The sequence below is a fragment of the Bombina bombina genome, chromosome 3, assembly GCF_027579735.1.
Source record: "Bombina bombina isolate aBomBom1 chromosome 3, aBomBom1.pri, whole genome shotgun sequence".
Lineage (NCBI taxonomy): Eukaryota > Metazoa > Chordata > Amphibia > Anura > Bombinatoridae > Bombina > Bombina bombina.
Genome location: NC_069501.1, coordinates 1,272,447,695 through 1,272,472,722, shown reverse-complemented (window position 1 = coordinate 1,272,472,722; position 25,028 = coordinate 1,272,447,695). Strand labels below are relative to the sequence as shown.

At 43.6% G+C, this 25,028-nt stretch overlaps 1 protein-coding gene across 4 annotated transcripts in view; it reads right to left on the bottom strand.

Moving 5' to 3' along the window:
- STIM1 (stromal interaction molecule 1) overlaps positions 1-25,028 on the bottom strand; it is a 601,163-nt gene that overhangs the window by 242,208 nt on the left and 333,927 nt on the right. For all 4 annotated transcript variants that reach the window (XM_053708828.1, XM_053708825.1, XM_053708827.1 and 1 more), the window contains exon 7: positions 13,365-13,542. In XM_053708828.1, the coding sequence (XP_053564803.1) occupies positions 13,365-13,542 (178 nt within the window). The remainder of the gene's footprint in view (positions 1-13,364; positions 13,543-25,028) is intronic.

Here is a 25,028-nt window from a genome sequence, read left to right as displayed (position 1 = left end):
TATTAAATGGGTCATCTTTTAGTGGGATTATTTAAGCTTAACTGGAGCTTTTTGTATATATTTTAGATTTGTATAGGTTGAACTCGATGGACTTCGGTCTTTTTTCAACCTCATCTACTATGTATATGTGACCCAGACACAACTATATAATAGCATCTGAATCTTACCCGGCCTGTCATGAGCAGTGCACGTACTGGCCATACCCGACATCTGACAGTAAAATGTACATCTATATGTGACGCAGACACAACTATATAATAGCATCTGAATCTTACCCGGCCTGTCATGAGCAGTGCACGTACTGGCCATACCCGACATCTGACAGTAAAACCTACATCTATACGTGATGCAGACACATCTATATATTAGCATCTGAATCTTACCCGGCCTGTCATGAGCAGTGCACATACTGGCCATACCCTACATCTGACAGTAAAACCTACATCTATATGTGACGCAGACACAACTATATAATAGCAACTGAATCTTACCCGAACTGTCATGAGCAGTGCACGCACTGGCCACACCCGACATCTGACAGTAAAACATACATCTATATGTGACGCAGACACAACTATGTAATGGTAGCTGAATCTTACCCGGCCTGTCATGAGCAGCGCACATACTGGCCATACCCGACATCTGACAGTAAAACCTACATCTATATGTGACGCAGACACAACTATATAATAGTAGCTGAATCTTACCCGGCCTGTCATGAGCAGAGCACATACTGGCCATACCCGACATCGGACAGTAAAAACTACATCTATATGTGACGCAGACACAACTATATAATGGTAGCTGAATCTTACCCGGCCTGTCATGAGCAGCGCACATACTGGCCATACCCGACATCTGACAGTAAAACCTACATCTATATGTGATGCAAACACAACTATATAATAGAAGCTAAATCTTACCCGGCCTGTCATAAGCAGCGCACGTACCGATGCAATAGCCATCAGGACGAGAACCTTCCAGGACAGAATCTTAATGTCTATGGAATGCATAGGTTCAAACAGAACCCTCTGCAAAACCCTAAAGACTAAGTTTAATCTTCAAGGGGGAGCCGACTGTCTAAAGACAGGCCTGATTCTAGACAGAGCCTGAACAAAAGATTGAATGTCAGGGAGCTTAGCGAGACTCCTATGCAACAAAACTGATAATGCCGAAATCTGTCCCTTTAAGGAACTATCGGCAAGACCCTTCTCCAAACCATCTTGGAGAAAGGACAGAATCCTGGATACCTTCACCTTATGCCAAGGATATCCATGTTTCTCACACCAGGACAAGTAAGTCCTCCACACCTTATGTTAGATGCGACGAGTGACTGATTTCCTTGCCTGAATTAGAGTATCAATCACACTTTCTGAAAAGCCTCTCTTGGCTAAGACTAGGCGTTCAATCTCCATGCAGTGAGAACGAAAACGATTAGAAGCTTTAGATTTACCCTTAGATATTTTATCCTGAGGTAAAAAAACTCCCTTCCCAACAGTGACTGTTGAAATAATTGAATCCAACTGAGAACCAAATAAATTGTTACCTTGGAAAGAAATAGTAATCTAGACTTAGATACAATGTCAGCATTCCAATAATTGAGCCACAAAGCTCTTCTAGCTAAAATAGCTAAAGACATAGATTTAACATCAATTTTGACAATATGAAAAATAGCATCACAGATAAAATGATTAGCATGCTGAAGCAAGCGAACAATGCTAGACAAATCAGGATTTGTTTCGCTAAGCTTTCCAACCAGAAAGTTGATGCAGCTGCAACATCTGCCATAGAAATGGAAGGCCTGAGAAGATATCCAGAATATAAATAAGCTTTCCTTAGATAAGATTCAAGTTTCCTATCTAAAGGGTCCTTAAAGGAAGTACTATCTTCCATAGGGATAGTAGTACGTTTGGCAAGAGTAGAAATAGCCACATCAACTTTGCCGAAATTCTTTCAGGAGGCTGCTGTCCAGCAGTCTCATATGCAAATCGGATGATACTCCTTAACCAAAAAGAAAGAGGTAGCCGTAGCTTTCTAACCCCTACATTTCCAGAAAAAACTACAAACAGAGAAGAAGACTGACGAAAGTCTTTAATCCCTTGTAAGTAAAACTTCAAAGCACGGACTACATCCAAATTATGTAGAAGTCGTTCCTTCTGAGAATGAGGATTAGGACACAAGGAAGGAACAACAATCTCCTGATTAATGTTCCTGTCAAACAACCTTAGGAAGAAACCCAGTTTAGTACGTAAAACTACTTTATCCGAATGAAAAATAAGATAAGGCGAATTGTATTGCAACGCCGAAAGTTCAGACACTCATCGAGCTGAAGAAATAGCAACAAGAAATAAAACTTTCCAAGATAACAACTTAATATCCAAGGAATGCATAGGCTCAAACAGAGCCCCTTGAAGAACTTTAAGAACTAAATTCAGACTCCATGGAGGAATAATTGGTTTGAACACAGGCCTGATCCTAACCAGGGCCTGACAAAAGGAATGAACATCTGGAACATCAGCCAGACGTTTGTGTAACAAAATAGATAAGGCAGAGATCTGACTCTTTAGGGAACTTGCCGATAAACCCTTCTCCAATCCGTCTTGGAGAAAAGACAAAATTCTGGGAATCCTAACTCTACTCCATGAGTAGCCCTTGGATTCACACCAATAAAGATATTTACGCCATATCTTATAATAAATCTTTCTAGTTACAGGCTTACAAGCCTGAATAAAGGTGTCTATGACCGAGTCAGAAAAACCCTGCTTGGATAAAATTAAGCGTTCCAAGCAGTCAGCTTCAGAGAAATTAAATTTAGATGAAGGAAGGGACCTTGAATGAGAAGATTCGTCCTTAATGGGAGTCTCCAAGGTGGCAGGGATGGCATGTCCACCAGGTCGGCATAACAAATCTTGCAAGGCCATGCCGGAGCAATGAGGATCACTGATGCCTTCTCCTGTTTGATTCGAGCATTGACCCGAGGAAGAAGAGCAAACGGAGGAAAAAGATATGCTAGGATGAAGGACCAAGGAAATGCTAGAGCATCTATCAGCTCCGCCTGAGGATCCCTGGACCTTGACCCGTATCTCGGGAGCTTGGCATTCTGACGAGATGCCATGAGAGCTAACTCCGGCCGACCCCATTTGAGAACCAGGTTGGAGAATACCTCCGGATGGAGTTCCCACTTTCCCGGATGAAGGGTCTGCCTGCTCAGAAAATCTGCCTCCCAGTTGTCCACCCCTAGGATGTGGATCGCTGACAGATGGCAAGAATGGGCCTCCGCCAACCGGATTATCTTGGCTACCTCGGTCATCGCTAAGGAACTCCTCGTTCCTCCCTGATGATTGATGTAAGCCACTGTCGTTATATTGTCCGTCTGGAATCTGATGAACTGGGCCGAAGCCAACTGAGGCCAGGCCAGAAGAGCTCTTGCATTAAAGATCGCTCTCAGTTCCAGGATGTTTATATGAAGAACAGACTCCACCTGAGTCCACACTCCCTGAGACTTAAGGGAACCCTAGACAGCTCCCCACCCTAGAAGGCTGTAATCTGTTGTCACAATCACCCAGGATGGTCTGTGAAAGCATGTTCCCTGGGATAGATGATCTAGAGACAACCACCATTGAAGTGAGTACCTTGTCTCCTGTTCCAGGATTATTCGAGGAGACAAGTCCGCATAATCTCCATTCCACAGCCTGAGCATGTTTAATTGCAGAGGTCTGAGGTGAAACTGAGCAAACGGGATGATGTCCATTGCTGCCACCATCAGTCCGATTACTTCCATGCACTGGGCCACTGACGGCCGAGGATTGGACTGAAGGGCTCGACAGGTATCTAGAATCTGATTTCCTGACCTCTGTCAGAAAAATCCTCATATATAGAATCGATTAGAGTTCCCAAGAAAGACACCCTTGTCTTCGGGATTAAGGAACTCTTTTCCAGATTTACCTTCCACCCGTGAGATCTCAGGAAGGATAGTACAATCAGAAGAAAGGGGTATCCGGAACACGGCTAACACCATCGGTCCGTGCACACCAAAAAATATGTAAAGGGCTGTGATACAGGGATACTTGGAGTGCCGTAGCTATGTAGCTGATCAGGCTAAAATGCATGTGGACGAAAAAAATGAAGGCAGACACTCTTTGGTTAGGTGGAATAAAGTTAAAAACATACCTTTATTGAACATGAAAATAACATCAGTGCAATCCAAACAGAGGGCAGACATAGGCTGTGACAGTCTGACGCATTCCGCGCCCCCTAGTGGTGCTTCCTCATAGACTGATGTGTTAGTACAAGGGCGAGTGATTTATACCCTAGGTAATCATCACTTAACCACTTCAGTACCACAACTAATTATAAAACCACAGTGCAAGTGATATCTAAAAACAACAATACTTAATAAAATAAGGATCCAGGAAAGAGGTATCTAAACGTATTAAAGCTTATCCGAGTATGCCAAAAATACATATGGAAAAAATGTATATGTGCTTAACCAGACACTAAGCAATGAATAAATAATTACATGGTACAAAGACATAATTACATAGTACATAGACACCAATATAATATACTAACCTTAAGAAGAGATATAACTCTGGTGTATAATTTTACTATAGGCTTGTTAATATTAAAGCTATTAAGTGTCTAGAAATAAGACAACCAAACGGTGCCTTAAATATTTCAAAAAGTAAAAAAACCAGAAAAAGGTATATGAAAATATATGTGTAAAATTCATGTACAACCTAATAGATGTAAAACATGGGAATAATCTCAGTGGTAGTATGAGACTCTATGTAGGGTTTGAAATGGCATGGACAAGGAGTTTGCATCATGTCTTTGGAAGCTGAAATTGGCAACAATGCTGCCGCCCCTAATCTGACCTAAAAGGAACGTATGGCTATAAAGTCATTAAAGAACAATCATGATATTGTCATTAAGTACGCAGACAAGGGCGGCAGCATTGTTGTCATGGACAAAAGCTTCTACTTTGAGGTGGCCTTTAGACAGCTTGAAGATGTAAATATTTATTGTAAATGACCATTTAACCCCACACATATTTTCAAAAGAGAATTAACACAGCTGGTCAATGAAGGTATTGCTTTAGGTATTTTTTCAACTGGTGATCTTGACATAATTATCCCAGAAAACCCCATCACACCTATCTTTTACCATGTACCTAAGGTACACAAAGATGTTGAGCATCCTCCAGGTAGACCAATCGTCTCTGGCATAGGCTCCCTTTTTGAACCAATGGGAGCGTGGATAGATGCCATTCTTCAACCCATTGCCAGGGGGCAGTTGAGTTACATGGAGGATAGATCACATCTTCTTCCAAAATTAGACAACATTGAGTGGCAAGAACACTACACATGGATGGTAGTTGATATCTCATCCTTATACACCTGCATACCCCAGCTTTTAGGGGTTTTAATTGTCGAATCATTTTTGGCCAAAGATATGCAATTATATGATGACAAAATACATTATGTAGGTGATATTTTGAGGTACCTATTATCACATAACTTTTTCATGTTCGATCAAAAATATTTTCAACAAACATGCGGCACAGCGATGGGGGCGAAATTTGCCCCATCGTTTGCCAACTTGTTTGTTGCCAGATGGGAACTTATGTACATATATGATCCATCTAACCCATGGTATGAGGATATCATCTTTTATTCACGATACATAGATGATTTAATCTTCATAGTAAAAAAACCTATTCCTCATTCCATAATTTCATAAGCTATTTAAACGATAACAACATGGGACTTAAATTTACAGGAACTTTCAATAGTACACAAATAGACTTTTTGGATTTAACACTACAAGGGAGTAACCACAACATCAGTACAAAAACATATAGAAAACCTACATCTGGCAACACCATTTTGCACGCCAAATCTCAACATCCTAAACACCTCATTCAGGCCATTCCAAAGGGGCAGTTTATCAGATTACGTAGGAACACTAAATCAGATAAAATTTATGATGAACAGGCTAGCGAATTGGAAAACAGATTAGTCAACAGAGGTTACAATAAAAATGCCCTATCCAAATGTCGTGAATTGGTTAAACATTCGGATGTAAATTCTGCTAACCGACATGCTAGGCAACAAAGCAATGATAATTTTAATGATTCAGTAGTTTTCACTACAGAATATACGGCCCAATATGACCAAATTGTAAAAATCCTTAAAAAACACTTACATTTGCTATCTTGGGATGAGACTCTAAGACCACTAGTTAAAAAATGTAAATTTGTCCCAAAAAGACCTAGAACATTGGCACAATCATTATCTCCTAGCATGGTACATAGACATGCCCCCTCCCAAGATATTATGTGGCTAAAACATACAGGCAATTTCAGATGGGGCAGCAAAAATTGCAATACATGCGCTATGGTATTGAAAGGTAATAGTTTCACATCTAGTGTCACAAACCAAACTTTTGACATTTCATTTTATGCCAATTGTGGTACCCAATGGGTGGTATATTTACTCACCTGCAATTTGTGTAAATGCCAATATACCGGCCAAACCTCTAGGGAGCTCAGGAAGAGAGTAGGGGAACATGCTAGAGACATCAAGAATTATGTAAAAGAGTCAACAGTAGCAAACCACTTTAATGGTATACACTTCACCAACAAGGCTAACTTCTCAGTTCAGGTGATGGATCTAGCCAATACCTCTGCAAGAGGTGGTAACAAAAGCAAAATCCTAGACAGGAAGGAACTTTTTTGGATTTTAAAATTAAAAACAAGGTCACCATCAGGCATGAACAGGGAGTTTGACATAAGTTATTTCACTGATGACTAAAATCTATTCATCTCATTAAACATATTCATCCCATAAAATATAGCTACTATGGGGCTCTTATGCATCACCTAATTCCAATGTAAACTCCTTGTCCATGCCATTTCACACACTACATAGGGTCTCATACTACCATTGAGATTATTCCCATGTTTTACATCTATTAGGTTGTACATGAATTTTACACATATATTTTCATATACCTTTTTCTGTTTTTTTACTTTATTTATTTATTATTGGTTATTTGTAGAGCGCCAACAGATTCCGCAGCGCTATAACTTTTTGAAATATTTAAGGCACCGTTTGGTTGTCTTATTTCTAGACACTTAATAGATTTAATATTAACAAGCCTATAGTAAAATTATACACCAGAGTTATCTCTTCTTAAGGTTAGTATATTATATTGGTGTCTATGTAATATGTAATTATGTCTTTGTAACATGTAATTAATTATTTATTCATTGCTTAGTGTCTGGTTAAGCACATATACATTTTTTCCATATGTATTTTTGGCATACTCGGATAAGCTTTAATACGTTTAGATACCTTTTTCCTGGATCCTTATTTTAATAAGTATTGTTGTTATTAGATATCACTTGCACTGTGGTTTTATAATTAGTTGTGGTACTGAAGTGGTTAAGTGATGATTGCCTAGGGTATAAATCACTCGCCCTTGTACTAACATCAGTCTATGAGGAAGCGCCACTAGGGGGCGCGAAACGCGTCAGACTGTCACAGCCTATGTCTGCCCTCTGTTTGGGTTGCACTGATGTTATTTTCATGTTCAATAAAGGTATGTTTTTAACTTTATTCCACCTAACCAAAGAGTGCCTGCCTTAATTTTTTTTCGTCCATAAGGATAGTACAATGTCGGTATGGGACTTTGCTTGTTGACAAGATGGCGCCTGGATTACAATATCATCCAGATAAGGCGCCACCGCAATGCCCCGAGGTCTTTAAAAAGAAAGAGCAGCTTGCATCCCCTGAGGTGACACAGCGCTGCCACATTAGATATTTCTTGTTTTTAGATACGGTCAGAGAACAGGGGCTGGCAGCGAGCATCTGAAGGGAAGTGCTAACATAGCTTCATACTTTGCTTATTTGCTGATAAAACTTGTAAATAGCAGTAGACAGCCAAACCAGTTCTGAAACATATCAGCAGAGGCTTACGGAATAGGAGTATGTTGTAGATCCATAAAGGGAGGCAAAAGACAAGTCCCAGCAACCAATTAAGGAAGGTTTAGGAATAAATTCCCATGAGGTGAAACTATAGAATCACAAACCATACACCACATACATCCCTCTGACAAGCACTACATTCTGAAGGGAAACCGGGCTTCAACATAGACTGAAAACCCCTTTCTCTGAAGTATCAAATGCACATCTTCATTCTACAACCACCTCCAGCAGAGGCAAAGTAAAGACTGAGGTATGTGGGAGATTTTTTTTTATAGAGCTCTTTGGGTTTTGGAATCATTGCCTCCTCCTAGTGGTAGAGAAGAGTAATTCCCGGGAGCAATTGATCATGGACTCTCACCACCTGTATGAAAGAATTCATTTTGAAAATTATGTCCCTTTAAAGAAACAGTAAAGTCAAAATAAGGTGTTCATAATTCAGACAGAGCAGCAATTTTAAACACTTTACTTCTATTATCAAATTTGCTTTATTCTTTTATTATCCTTTGTTGAAGAGTAAACCTAGGCTGGCTGATAGCACCTCGGGAGCATGTATGCATGTTTAACACATGTAACATTGCTGTAAACACGGCTGCCAGATGGCTAGAGACACGTGCACGCTTCTGAGCTCACCTAGGATTACACTTTACCTAAGGACACCAACAGAACTAAGCAAAATTGACAGTATAAGTCAATTAAGAAGTTGTTTAAAATGCCATGCTCTATCCAATCCATATAAGTTTAATATTAACTTTACTGTCCATTTACTTTACACGTAACTTGCGGGTTGTCACAAAAAGCTGCAACACATACTAAAGAATATATAGACACCCTATCTGGAATCTAAGGAGTTAACGTTATAATAATAAAAAGTAATTTACATAGAACATTAGTGTATTAACCCTGTGATTTGCCTCTAGGACATTGTACAACAAATAAATGGTTGTACCACCAATTACCATGTGAGTGACGTGGCGCTTTCATCTAAAGGCCATGTTGTATTGAGACTAGAGTGGGATGACTTCCTGCGTGGGTAAGCGCCTCGCCCTGGGAACATTCTAATCACGCTCTTTAACAGGTAACACATAGCGACCGATTCTGAGCACATGGGCTGGCACACAAAGGGTTACCCTATTATACTGCTGCTGTGCAATTAGGGCAGAAAACACATCTGGAATTGCAGCCCACATCCAATTCTGCCAAACAATATTCATGAATTAAACTTCCAATTGGTTTCTGCTTAGCAAGGAAAATGACATTTATATTTCACAAAAAGCTTTATACTGATCTTAGCCAAGAATAACAGCGTCTATATTTAAAGGGGATATAAGATTTCATAAAGCAGCGAGTGTGGTCTGCGTGCTTTTAGCATGAGTACAAGCCACTACTGGAAGCCACATGCTCTGTGCGCAGCAAGGAAACCTCAGCACTAAAGATGCCAACTTCCCACCTGGAGTAACAAAAGCAATGAGCAAAAGAGCAGCCATAAAAAGAGAACCATGTCCGTACAGGTCACAAGCCGGACAGGGCAGAGAGACAAAAACATGAAGCAGGTAGTGAGCCCAAGGCTTGTGCAACGCTGGGAAGTGGGAGCTAGACAGAGAGTGAACAGAACTAAACGTAGACACGAGGAAACATCTACAAACTGCAGCCATCTCACCCTGAGCTCTAGATTTTATCATCAACCCTCAAACTCCAGCAATGAGTATCAATATGACAGACAAGTGTACAAGGCCTGATACAGGGTTTAATTCCTAGATAAAATCATGCTCCCCGCAAAATACATTGCTGTTCATGAGAAAGCCAGTTAGCCTATCAGAAGTAGCTTACCTACATATGCACAAATCAGTGTCCTGCTCTGTATCAGTCATGTATTCCACCTGAGCGTGCGACTAACTAAAATGTTGCAATGATTAAACACATGGCAAAAAAAGGTTTAACCCCTTAATGACCAACGACGTATGGGCTACGTCCTGCAAAAAAATGCAGTTAATGACCAAGGACGTACCCCATACGTCGTTGGTCTTTGAAAGCAGTGGAAGCGATCCTGATAGCTTCCAGCTGCTTTCATGTTATTGCAGTGATGCCTCAATATTGAGGCATCCTGCAATAACTGTTTTTAGCCATCCGATGCAGAGAGAGCCACTCTGTGGCCCTCTCTGCATCGGCTATCGATGGCCGTTTTCGTTGGTGGGTGGGAGCTCATCCAGGGAGGCGGGTGGGCAGTTGGTGGAGGGGGGAGGGATCTTGTGCGGGTGCGTGCCCGTGCAGGGGCGCGTGAACGAGAGCCGTGCACACGCGTGCACGAGAGGCGTGCACGGGCGCGCGCGTGCACGAGAGATCTATGAAAACAGCATCAATATGGTGTAGATCTGGAGGGTGGGAGAGAGGACTGGGGAGGGTGGGATTTTAAAATCAAGGCATCTGGGAGAGGGTGGGGTGTTGGATGTTGAGGGGAGGGGCAGCTACACTACAGAAATAAAGAATATATTTAATAAAAAAAAATAAAAAAAAATACATTATTATTTTTCAAACTGGGTACTGGCAGACAGCTGCCAGTACCCAATATGGTGCACAATAAAGGCAGGAGGGGGGGGGGTTAAAGAGCTGTTTGGGGGGGGGGGATCAGGGAGGCTGGGGGCTAAGGGGGGTCCTACACAGCAGAAGAATTATTTTTTTTTTAAAAAAAACCTAAAACCCCCCCAAAAAATTATTTTAGTACTGGCAGACTTTGTGCCAGTACGTAAGATGGCGGGGACAATTGTGGGGTGGGGGAGGGAAGGGAGCTGTTTGGGAGGGATCAGGGGGTGGGATGTGTCAGGTGGGAGGCTGATCTCTACACTAAAGCTAAAATTAACCCTGCAAGCTCCCTACAAGCTACCTAATTAACTCCTTCACTGCTAGACATAATATACGTGTGATGCGCAGCGGCATTTAGCGACCTTCTAACTACCAAAAAGCAACGCCAAAGCCATATATGTCTGCTATTTCTGAACAAAGGGGATCCCAGAGAAGCATTTACAACAATTTGTGCCATAATTGCACAAGCTGTTTGTAAATAATTTCAGTGAGAAACCTAAAATTGTATAATATTGAAAGTTTTTTTTAATTTGATCGCATTTGGCGGTGAAATGGTGGCATGAAATATACCAAAATGGGCCTAGATCAATACTTGGGGTTGTTTACTAAACTACACTAAAGCTAAAATTAACCCTACAAGCTCCCTACATGCTCCCTAATTAACCCCTTCACTGCTGCGCATAATACATGTGTGCTGCGCAGTGGCATTTAGCGGCCTTCTATTTACCAAAAAGCAACGTAAAAGCCATATAAGTCTGCTATTTCTGAACAAAGGGGATCCCAGAGAAGCATTTAAAACCATTTGTGCAATAATTGCACAAGTTGTTTGTAAATAATTTCAGTGAGAAACCTAAAGTTTGTGAAAAAATTTGTGAAAAAGTGAACATTTTTTTTATTTGATCGCATTTGGTGGTGAAATGGTGGCATGAAATATGCCAAAATGGGTCTAGATCAATACTTTGGGATGTCTTCTAAAAATATATACACGTTAAAGGATATTCAGGGATTCCTGACAGATATCAGTGTCCCAATGTAACTAGCGCTAATTTTGAAAAAAATGGTTTGGAAATAGCAAAGTGCTACTTGTATTTATGGCCCTATAACTTGCAAAAAAGCAAAGAACATGTAAACATTGGGTATTTCTAAACTCAGGACAAAATTTAGAAACTATTTAGCATGGGTGTTTTTTGGTGGTTGTAGATGTGCAACAGATTTTGGGGGTCAAATTTTGAAAAAAATGTTTTTTTTTCCATTTTTTCCTCATATTTTATAATTTTTTTTAATAGTAAATTATAAGATATGATGACAATAATGGTATCTTTAGAAAGTCCATTTAATGGCGATAAAAACGGTATATAATATGTGTGGGTACAGTAATGAGTATATAAACGGTATATGATATGTGTGAGTACAGTATATGAGTATATAAACGGTATATAATATCTGTGGGTACAGTAAATGAGTAAGAGGAAAATTACAGCTAAACACAAACACCGCAGAAATGTAAAAATAGCCTTGGTCCCAAACGGTCAACAAATGGAAAAGTGCTCTGGTCACTAACTGGTTAAAAATAAATTACTCTATTGACGCATAAATTCTCCACAGAATTCTATTTCAACTCTAAACAGCCCCATTTGAAGTAATCTCCATCCATGCTTAGGAGCTGCCGTATTTAGTCATTCTGGTTTGCCCCAATGTTGATACAAACACTGTGTGCCAGAGCTCGGATGGGCAGACAGCGTGTAATCTGCACTAGGGGAGGGCACGTATACATACACCGTGTGCCAGAGCTCGGATGGCCAGTGTGTAATCTGCACTAGGGGAGCGCACTTATACATACACTGTGTGCCAGAGCTCAGATGGGCAGACAGTGTGTAATCTGCACTAGGGGAGGGCACGTATACATACACCGTGTGCCAGAGCTCGGATGGGCAGACAGCGTGTAATCTGCACTAGGGGAGGGCACGTATACATACACCATGTGCCAGAGCTAAGATGGGCAGACAGCGTGTAATCTGCACTAGGGGAGGGCACGTATACATACACCGTGTGCCAGAGCTCGGATGGCCAGTGTGTAATCTGCACTAGGGGAGCGCACTTATACATACACTGTGTGCCAGAGCTCAGATGGGCAGACAGTGTGTAATCTGCACTAGGGGAGGGCACGTATACATACACCGTGTGCCAGAGCTCGGATGGGCAGACAGTGTGTAATCTGCACTAGTGGAGGGCACGTATACATACACCGTGTGCCAGAGTTCGGATGGGCAGACATTGTGTAATCTGCACTAGGGGAGGGCACGTATACATACACTGTGTGCCAGAGCTCGGATGGGCAGACAGTGTGTAATCTGCACTAGGGGAGGGCACGTATACATACACCGTGTGCCAGAGTTTGGATGGGCAGACAGTGTGTAATCTGCACTAGGGGAGGGCATGTATACATACACCATGTGCCAGAGTTTGGATGGGCAGACAGCGTGTAATCTGCACTAGGGGAGGGCACGTATACATACACCGTGTGCCAGAGCTTAGATGGGCAGACAGTGTGTAATCTGCACTAGGGGAGGGCATGTATACATACACCATGTGCCAGAGTTTGGATGGGCAGACAGCGTGTAATCTGCACTAGGGGAGGGCATGTATACATACACCATGTGCCAGAGTTTGGATGGGCAGACAGCGTGTAATCTGCACTAGGGGAGGGCACGTATACATACACCGTGTGCCAGAGTTCGGATGGGCAGACAGTGTGTAATCTGCACTAGGTGAGGGCACATAAAGCAGGTCACTTACCTTTCTTGTAAGTCATGGAGAGACTGCTCAGCATGGTGCAACCCCTCCAGGTCTTTCATCATTTTCTTCATATGTTCCTTTGAGTAGCGGTTTTGGATGTAGGCAAACCAGCAGCCTCCCACCCCGATGACGATTGATACAACCAGCATGAAGTCTTTGAGATGATTGTGGCGGGTCACTGTGGAAAGAACAGGCCCAAGTTACCTAATGTCACCAACAGATAACATATAACAACATCTAGCTATAAACACACATGGGCTCACCAATAGGGTCTCCAACATCTTCTGCTTTGTAAAATTCTACACCTCAAACCAAATCGCACACAAAGTATTACACCAATGATATAATGAGCAGGGTTTTCCTCAGGACCTTTTTAGTGGGTGCACCACCCGACTAATTTTATTGACCACACGGCTAAAATTTTAGCCAATATTAAGCCAATATTGAAAAATTCAATTTTGATTGCACAAATTATCATTAAATACATTTATGTTTAATTATGTAATTAATTTGTGCTTTGGATAACCAAAAATTATATAATATGATAGCTACTTCATAATTTCAACCGGGTACTTCTTAACACCACCTGCCTGGCACAATTTTATGTAAAGAACACTGCGTATATATCAATAAAAGCACATGGTGCAATTACTATACTGAATATAAAGTATTTTATGCCCTAAATCCCTGCAACATCCCCAGATTAGTCCCTGACACAGTGCTTGAGATTGAGAGACAGAAAAACCCGACATGTTTTCTTAAATTACCCAACGATAAAGAGAACACTTCAGTTAAACAGCCTAACAACATCATCTTAAATGATATGAAAGTACATTTTACAGATAAGTAATCTCCAGCAATTTCACAGACACTTTTTTACCCCAAGAAAAATGAAATCTGTAAACAGCTTTGCGGAATATACATTTCTGAAGTATGTTTTCAGACCTTTTACCATGTATTGCTTAGACCTGTTTTATACGAGTATCACTGGCGTTACTTTTGGTGTCCCTGGGTATAATAAAGAATAACTGCACCCAGCTACAGCTCCCAGTGGTTAAGTCCATGGCAAATATAATGTAGAGACGTTACCAAGCACTGAGCCAGACCGTCATAGTGAAAAAGGATGAAAATGGATAAATATGAACTTTATTAGAGAACAGAGACACAGACCGAGCTGAACTTCCCCTGAAAAATGTAAAAACCAAAGCCTGGGTGATATTCCAGACACCACATAGGTTTTGGACTAACTATTTTCCGTATAATTAGCAAAAACAGTAAGGTTCATGTGTTTTACGTTTGGAAAACATTAAGTCCAATGTTCTTAAAAAAAAAAAAAAAGGAACTTTGTTGTAGAGCAGCAATCTCCGTTCTACCAAGTGATATTTATTGTGAGCAGCATCCAAAGTAATTAATATCAAGTCTAACCCATAACAATATTAAGCAACAGGTTATTTATAGAGCCAGATAATATTTAATTCCCCAGGGCTTAGTTGCACCCAGGTGAGAACAAAAACAAGCTGCGTATTTAACAGCAAACAGTTACTAATTAACACCTGGGGCTGCAAAGAAACATACGCAGGAATAAACACGCAAAAGCGCCACAGACAGACAAAATCCACGTGTGCCCAGCAAGCAATGTGAGTAACCGTTGGGGTCAAGTTCACCACACTGCTCTGAAAGGGACAGTGAAATCTAACATTTTCTATCATTCATATAAAACAGTATGGTTTAAATGTGACAACAGTTTGTTTTTGCATTAAACAAAAGGCTAAGGGGTGAAGGGAACCTATACAGCGCTACTGACTGCACATCTGCCGGCGGTGAAGGGAACCTATACAGCGCTACAGACTGCACATCTGCCGGCGGTGAAGGGAACCTATACAGCGCTACAGACTGCACATCTGCCGGCGGTGAAGGGAACCTATACAGCGCTACAGACTGCACATCTGCCGGCGGTGAAGGGAACCTATACAGCGCTACAGACTGCACATCTGCCGGCGGTGAAGGGAACCTATACAGCGCTACAGACTGCACATCTGCCGGCGGTGAAGGGAACCTATACAGCGCTACAGACTGCACATCTGCCGGCGGTGAAGGGAACCTATACAGCGCTACAGACTGCACATCTGCCGGCAGTGAAGGGGACCTATACAGCGCTACAGACTGCACATCTGCCGGCAGTGAAGGGGACCTATACAGCGCTACAGACTGCACATCTGCCGGCAGTGAAGGGGACCTATACAGCGCTACTGACTGCACATCTGCCGGCAGTGAAGGGGACCTATACAGCGCTACTGACTGCACATCTGCCGGCAGTGAAGGGGACCTATACAGCGCTACTGACTGCACATCTGCCGGCAGTGAAGGGGACCTATACAGCGCTACTGACTGCACATCTGCCGGCAGTGAAGGGGACCTATACAGCGCTACTGACTGCACATCTGCCGGCAGTGAAGGGGACCTATACAGCGCTACTGACTGCACATCTGCCGGCAGTGAAGGGGACCTATACAGCGCTACTGACTGCACATCTGCCGGCAGTGAAGGGGACCTATACAGCGCTACTGACTGCACATCTGCCGGCAGTGAAGGGGACCTATACAGCGCTACTGACTGCACATCTGCCGGCAGTGAAGGGGACCTATACAGCGCTACTGACTGCACATCTGCCGGCAGTGAAGGGGACCTATACAGCGCTACTGACTGCACATCTGCCGGCAGTGAAGGGGACCTATACAGCGCTACTGACTGCACATCTGCCGGCAGTGAAGGGGACCTATACAGCGCTACTGACTGCACATCTGCCGGCAGTGAAGGGGACCTATACAGCGCTACTGACTGCACATCTGCCGGCAGTGAAGGGGACCTATACAGCGCTACTGACTGCACATCTGCCGGCAGTGAAGGGGACCTATACAGCGCTACTGACTGCACATCTGCCGGCAGTGAAGGGGACCTATACAGCGCTACTGACTGCACATCTGCCGGCAGTGAAGGGGACCTATACAGCGCTACTGACTGCACATCTGCCGGCAGTGAAGGGGACCTATACAGCGCTACTGACTGCACATCTGCCGGCAGTGAAGGGGACCTATACAGCGCTACTGACTGCACATCTGCCGGCAGTGAAGGGGACCTATACAGCGCTACTGACTGCACATCTGCCGGCAGTGAAGGGGACCTATACAGCGCTACTGACTGCACATCTGCCGGCGGTGAAGGGAACTTATACAGCATTACTGACTGCACATCTGCCGGCGGTGAAGGGAACCTATACAGCGCTACTGACTGCACATCTGCCGGCGGTGAAGGGAACCTATACAGCGCTACAGACTGCACATCTGCCGGCGGTGAAGGGAACCTATACAGCGCTACTGACTGCACATCTGCCGGCAGTGAAGGGGACCTATACAGCGCTACTGACTGCACATCTGCCGGCAGTGAAGGGGACCTATACAGCGCTACTGACTGCACATCTGCCGGCGGTGAAGGGAACTTATACAGCGCTACTGACTGCACATCTGCCGGCGGTGAAGGGGACCTATACAGCGCTACTGACTGCACATCTGCCGGCAGTGAAGGGGACCTATACAGCGCTACTGACTGCACATCTGCCGGCAGTGAAGGGGACCTATACAGCGCTACTGACTGCACATCTGCCGGCAGTGAAGGGAACCTATACAGCGCTACTGACTGCACATCTGCCGGCGGTGAAGGGAACCTATACAGCGCTACTGACTGTACATCTGCCGGTGGTGAAGAGAACTTATACATCGCTGACTGCTTATCTGCCGGTGGGGTACAACTTATAATCAAGTTAGTAGACCTGCTTGAGGCCTAATTTTGCGAGTGAGGTAACTACAGAGCTCTTTTGGGAATTGCAGCTCCTTGTGTGCCCTGGGGCTACAGCGCCTTGTGTGCCCTGGGGCTACAGCGCCTTGTGTGCCCTGGGGCTACAGCGCCTTGTGTGCCCTGGGGCTACAGCGCCTTGTGTGTCCTGGGGCTACAGAGCTACCGACTGCACATCTGCCTTGTGTGCCCTGGGGCTACAGCTCCTTGTGTGCCCTGGGGCTACAGCTCCTTGTGTGCCCTGGGGCTACAGCTCCTTGTGTGCCCTGGGGCTACAGCTCCTTGTGTGCCCTGGGGCTACAGCTCCTTGTGTGCCCTGGGGCTACAGCTCCTTGTGTGCCCTGGGGCTACAGCTCCTTGTGTGCCCTGGGGCTACAGCTCCTTGTGTGCCCTGGGGCTACAGCTCCTTGTGTGCCCTGGGGCTACAGCTCCTTGTGTGCCCTGGGGCTACAGCTCCTTGTGTGCCCTGGGGCTACAGCTCCTTTGTGTGCCCTGGGGCTACAGCTCCTTTGTGTGCCCTGGGGCTACAGCTCCTTTGTGTGCCCTGGGGCTACAGCTCCTTGTGTGCCCTGGGGTTACAGCTCCTTGTGTGCCCTGGGGCTACAGCGCCTTGTGTGCCCTGGGGTTACAGTGCCTTGTGTGCCCTGGGGTTACATCTCCTTGTGTGCCCTGGGGTTACAGCTCCTTGTGTGCCCTGGGGTTACAGCACCTTGTGTGCCCTGGGGCTACAGCTCCTTGTGTGCCCTGGGGCTACAGCTCCTTGTGTGCCCTGGGGTTACAGCTCCTTGTGTGCCCTGGGGCTACAGCCCCTTGTGTGCCCTGGGGCTACAGCTATTCTGTTCAAATATTCTTTAAAGTAATGTCTGTTGGAATGTTCTGGCATTGGCACGAATATTCAGGGGCTGCAGTGGAAACACAATTTCCATGTATTGAAGACTGTTTAAGAACATTTTTGTGTAAGGTGGGGCCCTCGCTGAACGTGAAATTACTAAACACATTTTTATTCTCGTGTACAAATAAAGATTAGTAGCATCTGATGACCGCAGTAAGGTGAATACCCATCTAAATTACAGATCTGAACAGATCGCTGGGGTTACAGAGTCATGTCCTAAACATTGCTCCTGCATCCTACGCACCGCTAATTATTCCCAACAGGGCTAAAGAAGGAAATGAGCGCTCTAGGTAGATCTCAGCTCTGTGTATAGTTAGGGAAGGATGTGGTTTATGCAGTCATGGAAAATAAATCAAAGCTGTGAAATTGTGGTATTTACTGAATAAAGTGACATAAAATGCAGTAATGAACACTGTAATGTGCTGCGGCACTTTATGCTGGCAGATACTGTGTTTAACCCTCACAAAAGGGCGTAAACAAATAAAGCTTAGTACCACACAGGAGCAGATTCACGGATGTGGTAGTATGATACACAGAGCGGTCTGCCCATATTAACAGATGGTACCACACAGGCACAGATCCGTGGCTGTGGTAGTATGATACACAGAGTGGTCTGCCCATATTAACCGATGGTACCACACAGGAGCAGATTCACGGATGTGGTAGTATGAAACACAGAGCGGTCTGCCCATATTAACAGATGGTACCACACAGGCACAGAGCCACGGCTGTGGTAGTATGAAACACAGAGCGGTCTGCCCATATTAACAGATGGTACCACACACACAGGCAGAGATCCAGGGCTGTGGTAGTATGATACACAGAGTGGTCTGCCTGGTACCACACAGGCACAGATCCAAGGCTGTGGTAGTACGATACACAGAGCGGTCTGCCCATATTAACAGATGGTACCATACAGGCACAGATCTACGGCTGTGGAAGTATGATACACAGAGTGGTCTGCCCATATGAACAGATGGTACCACACAGAAGCAGATCCATGGATGTGGTAGTATGATACACAGAGCGGTCTGCCCATATTAACAGATGGTACCACACAGAAGCAGATCCACGGCTGTGGTAGTACGATACACACAGCGGTCTGCCCATATTAACAGATGGCACCACACAGGCACAGATCCGTGGCTGTGGTAATATGATACACAGAGCGGTCTGCCCATATTAATAGATGGTACCAAACAGGCACAGATCCACAGCTGTGGTAGTACGATACACAAAGTGGTCTGCCCATATTAACAGATGGTACCACACAGGCACAGAGCCACGGCTGTGGTAGTATGAAACACAGAGCGGTCTGCCCATATTAACAGTTGGTACCACACAGATCAACGGATGAGGAAGTATGATACACAGAGCGGTCTGCTCATATTAACAGATGGTACCACACACACAGGCAGAGATCCAGGGCTGTGGTAGTATGATACACAGAGTGGTCTGCCTGGTACCACACAGGCACAGATCTACGGCTGTGGAAGTATGATACACAGAGTGGTCTGCCCATATTAACAGATGGTACCACACAGAAGCAGATCCATGGATGTGGTAGTATGATACACAGAGCGGTCTGCCCATATTAACAGATGGTACTACACAGGAACAGATTCACAGCTGTGGTAGTATGATACACAGAGCGGTCTGCCCATATTAACAGATGGTACCACACAGGTAGAGATCCACGGCTGTGGTAGTATGATACACAGAGCATTCTGCCCATATTAACAGATGGTACCACACAGAAGCAGATCCACGGCTGTGGTAGTATGATACACAGAGCGGTCTGCCCATATTAACAGATGGTACCACACAGGCACAGATCCGTGGCTGTGGTAATATGATACACAGAGTGGTCTGCACATATTAACAGATGGTACCACACAGGAGCAGATTCACGGATGTGGTAGTATGATACACAGAGCAGTCTGCCCATATTAACAGATAATAATTATACCTTTGCATAATTTTTAAAATCTACAGTTACCGTCTTTTCTAGGCTTCTTAGTAGATACAGTATAAAGTGCATTACATTACTCCTCACTTGCTGTCTGACTGTGCTATTCCCCAAGGTACGGTAAGGACAGCGCTATTACCTGTAGGGCCAGAGCTGTGTTCCTGGGGCGCGCTAAGGGTGGTTATGACAGCAGATGACCGGGTCTGTGCTAAGGGGGCTTTGGATTAGCATATTCAGCAGTGCAGGGTGTGTTGCTTAGCCTCAATTCTCAAGTCTTAGGAGAGTGTGATAAGGATAGCGCTATTTATGTGTGTTCCGTCAGAAGTGATCTGTGCACGTACTTTAGCACCAAGACTGATTGGGGTGGTGTTAAAAGGTCACTATTGACACCTATTCAGGGCTGGATTATCCTCATGAAAATCCTGGGGCACTAGTTTCTAGCCCTTCTGATCCTGACGTGTTTCCTGGATAATATATCTTGTCTGACCTCTGCCTGTACCTTTATTTGTGGACTGATTATTTGGCTAATGGAGCTGTATTCTAACTCTGCTGAAACGACTGGTTTCTGATGCCAGTTCTGTGCTGATCGTTGCTTATTCTTCTGACTCTCAAGTCTGCCTATGTCCACTGCTGCCTACTTCCAGCTATGCTGAGCTCAAACCTGTTTAAAGTCTGCAATGCATCTGCTGTAGAAGTGGTTCCAGCTACTAAATCAAGTAATTACTGCGTTACCTTGTAGGCAGCTACATAAATGGTGATATTGGGAATTTTGTGTTTCATTTTGAATATCTAGCGCCAGTCTTGGTTGTAACGGCACTTTGCCATGATTGAGAATCAAATAATGTTTAACAGAAATGAATGAGTTAAAAGGATTGCAGCAGACATATTTGCTAGTAGAACAGCAGGCTGGGAGATCGCTCTCTCTAATGAAACTTCTTAACGGCTGAAAAGAAAATGACATAAAATCGATATATATCACACGGAAGCAGAAACAAGAGAATGTGATTTTCCTACAGTTACGTATAAGAATGATATGGTTAATGTCTCTAGTACACCCTATTGTAAAGCAGACACGTGCGCTGCATGAGATTTGGTCCCATGCTCTGTACTATGTTATAGAATTACATATTTACAGCCATTTAGAGATAGATGTGAAGAAACAAATTTAAGGAACTCTAATTAGCTTTATAGAACACTATTAAGAAATCCATGCATAGTTTTTGCAACATGAGAACAAATAAACCACTCTTGGTCATTGTTAGAGCAGGTCCCTCAAGAGAACTTTTCCCCCAGAGCACCATCCAATGGTGCTGTACCTGCCAAGGAATGTTTTACACAGATCCTTTGCCTATTCATTGTAGCAGAGAGAACAAACGCTGGTGTGAAGCAGACTACAATGAGAAATACAATGTACTCTGCTAGATTATATTATGGATTCTGTACATGTTGTTCTTGCGCATAATGAGGCCCACACAGGTGGAGGCATAAATCTTATCCTGGCAGAACTGCCTGCTAGTATTGTACAGCTAGAATATCCGTTAGGCTGAGACAATATGATATAATAGAGATAAAAGGCACTAGGGGACCAGACATTGCACGCTGGGTGTACACCATCTGAAAGATTAAGTTATGAAGACATGTACTAGAATAGCACCTCTGTCTCCGGTTGTGCACAGAATAATGCACCACTTAGCATTGCTTCAGCTTTAAGACAAATAGTAGATCAACGCTTGAATTCCAGGTTGTAACCATCAACTCAAACACGACTGTCCCAACACTGAAACAAGTTCAGTTGCTTTTCTTCACCTGGAGACAATGCATCTTTTACCGGTTCACAAAACCTAGAGCAACCCCATGGGGTGGCACAATATAGAGACACATTTGTCCTCACAGGTACTGATCCCAGTATTTACCTGCTCTGTATTACGTGCTCGGGCCCACAGTTTGTCCTAAAGATTAGACAAATCAGCTATTGGAATCTTTTAAACTTTTCCCTTCCTTAGGAAAAACAAAATCTGGACAAGAGAGAGAAATTGCTATGGAACCAGAATCCGCGGCCTAGCACATTTGCAATAAGGCTTTTTACCTGGAGGTTAGAAAGTTTGTTTCTTTGCCAACAGGTGAATAAGATCTGAATTTGCTTCCGTTGCAAAATGTACAGCTTATTAAAGATCAGATATCTGGAGCAGTCGCAATAAAACGATATGCAGGTTGTTCCTGATAATTCTTGCTTACACACTTTATGTCCCATCTATGAAATATTTTACAATATGCAACCAAAAGAAAATAAGAAAATCTGTTTACGGGTTCATCCAAGTCAGGTGAATGGTTCAGCAGTGGCTTCAGACACAGAAAGTTGTTGGTTTATAAGATATTAGGAATTATCAGCCCAATGTTTCTCATTATTGTGAATGTGTGCAATGAAAACCATGAAGCTGCCTTACTCTGATGGTAAAAGCCTCAGTATCCCAGGCCCATGACGAAGCCATAGCTCTAGCACAAAGCAGCATGTGCTTTAGATAACAAATCATTAGATTTCTTCATCAAATCCATGTAGAAGACTCTCTCTATTCAGTTTAGAAACTGTATTTAACGCTGCTTTGTCTTTAAAGGGACATAAAACCCAACATTGTCCCTTCCATGAATCAGATGGAGAATATCATTTTACACAACTTTACAATTTACTTCTATTATCTAACTTGTTTCATTCTCTTGGTGTTCTTTATTAAACAACAATGCACTCAGGGAGACAATAAAATTAAGCACATATGTGCAGCCACACATCGGCAGCTCCTGAGCCTACCTAGGTATCATTTCAAACAAAAAATATAAAGAGAACAAAACAAATTAGATAATAGAAGTAAATAGGAAAGTTGTTTAAAATCACTTGCACTATCTGAAACATGAATGAAAAAATTTGGGTTTCATGTCCCTTTAAATGCTATTAAGACGCCACTTAGAAGATTGCACGTGCGTTAACTTATTCCCCTATAAAAGTCAATGGAGAAAAAAAGTGTGGGGGGGGGGAGAAACCACCTACTCGTGCGCAAACCCAATCGCATATTTTTTTTTTTTTTTTTTTTTTTCAAAAGAGCTTTATTCAAAGATAATCAAATGGTTACAAACTTTTCAAATTTTCCATGAGGTGTGCAAATACAGGTTCGTTGAAGCATTGTATTACAAATTGTGATATATGAATTAACATAAAGAACGTTCTTCCCTTGGCCCCTTAAAGCATAGTAAATTGCAAACTGCTCATAGGGCAGGTAGAGTTAAAGTCCTGGAGGATCAAAAAGCAGTTCTGAGTGCACTTGTATATTGAAAGTCCAAAGTCCATTAGTGCACTGTCTCTGGCACTCTACGGCCAGTCCTACTAAGCTATTCAACTACAGATCTAAGTTGCTGGAGAATGGGAGAGAGAGAAAAGGGAAGGGGGGATGTACAGGGGATCTGTTTGCTATGTGTAGTAGCGGGGATTTTATGATGCCATTCATTCTCCGTATTCCCGTTGTTTGGGATTGTGTGGGTCTTGCTTATTCGCGTTTCATGAGTGGTAGGTGGAGGTGGTGGGGAAAGGTGGAGGGGGGGAGGGGAGGGAGAGGGTTGGGGGAGGGAAGTGTCATTGAGGGTTTCAGTAGTCTGTGCTATCAGCTGTATTGTCTTACGTTGTCTGTTGTCTGTGTGTTGCCCAGCGCTCCAGCATTATCTCGTGTGTGTCTACTGTGCCATGTTGGGTGTGGTGGTATCTTTCTAGTCGTAGCAGCGTGTCTACTTGTTCTTGCCATTCTTTAAAAGTCGGTGTGATTCTAGACTTCCAATGTTTTGGGATCAATAATTTTGCTCCGTTCAGCATAAGTATTAGTAGGGCTCTGCTCGCTTTACAGGGTAATTTGGGCAGAGAAAGGTATAGTAGTGTTTTTGGGGTGTTTTGTAGGGGTTTCCCCAGGACTAGTTCCATGTGATTAAGAATTGCGACCCAGTATTCATCTAGCTTAGGGCAGTCCCACCATATGTGTGTAGGTGTGCCTTGTTCTCCGCAGTCTCTCCAGCATTTGCCAGAGGCCTGTTTGTAAATCTTCTGCAGCCTACTAGGTGTGAGGTACCACCTTGCCATGCATTTATAACTAGATTCTTGCACTCTCATAGATATTGAGGATGTTTTGGTCACTAGAAAGGCATTCTGCCAGTCCTCATAACCTATCTCGGTCTGCCACTCCCTCTCCCATGCTTTTGTGTAAGAGGGGAGTGTCTGGGCTTCGTCTGTCAGTAGAAGTTTGTATAGTAATGAGATTGCATGTGCAGTTGGTGTGTCTTTCAGGCATAAGGTCTCAAATGTGGTAGGTGGTCTAGTAAGGCAGGATCTGTGTTTGTGTGTCATGAGATAATGATTTAGCCGCGTATGTGAGTACCAGCTCATCGTCAGGTTAGATAATTCTTCAGAGATAACCGCGTGAGTCTTGAGCTTATGTCCATCAGTCAGTGTCATGATGGTGTAGTCTTTAAAGGGTGTGTCGGGGGTGGTTCTGTTGTCTGGGTAGTTCCATGGCAGCTCTGCATTGTGATAGATGGGAGTCAGCGGAGAGTGTTTAGTCGTGATGTGTGTCGTGGTACATACTATCTTGTCCCATACTGAGTAGAAGTCCATCAACAAGGGGTATTTTGTTATGGCTGCATGTCTATCCTTCTCCAGAGTCCAGGCACCCAGTCCTGCGTTATTTGTGTCCAGGATGTCACAGTCTAGTCGTACCCATTCTTTGTTGGGGTCATTGGAGCACCAATCTAACAGTCTGCCTAGCGTGATTGCCTGTTTGTACGTTTGTATGTTTGGGACTCCCAGTCCCCCTCTGTCCCTAGGTAGATATAAAGTTCTCCTGGCTACTCTGGGTCTGACCCCCCCCCAGATGTATTGCTCTATTAAGTTTTGCAATTTTAGTAGGTAGTTCCCCGGGAGGGG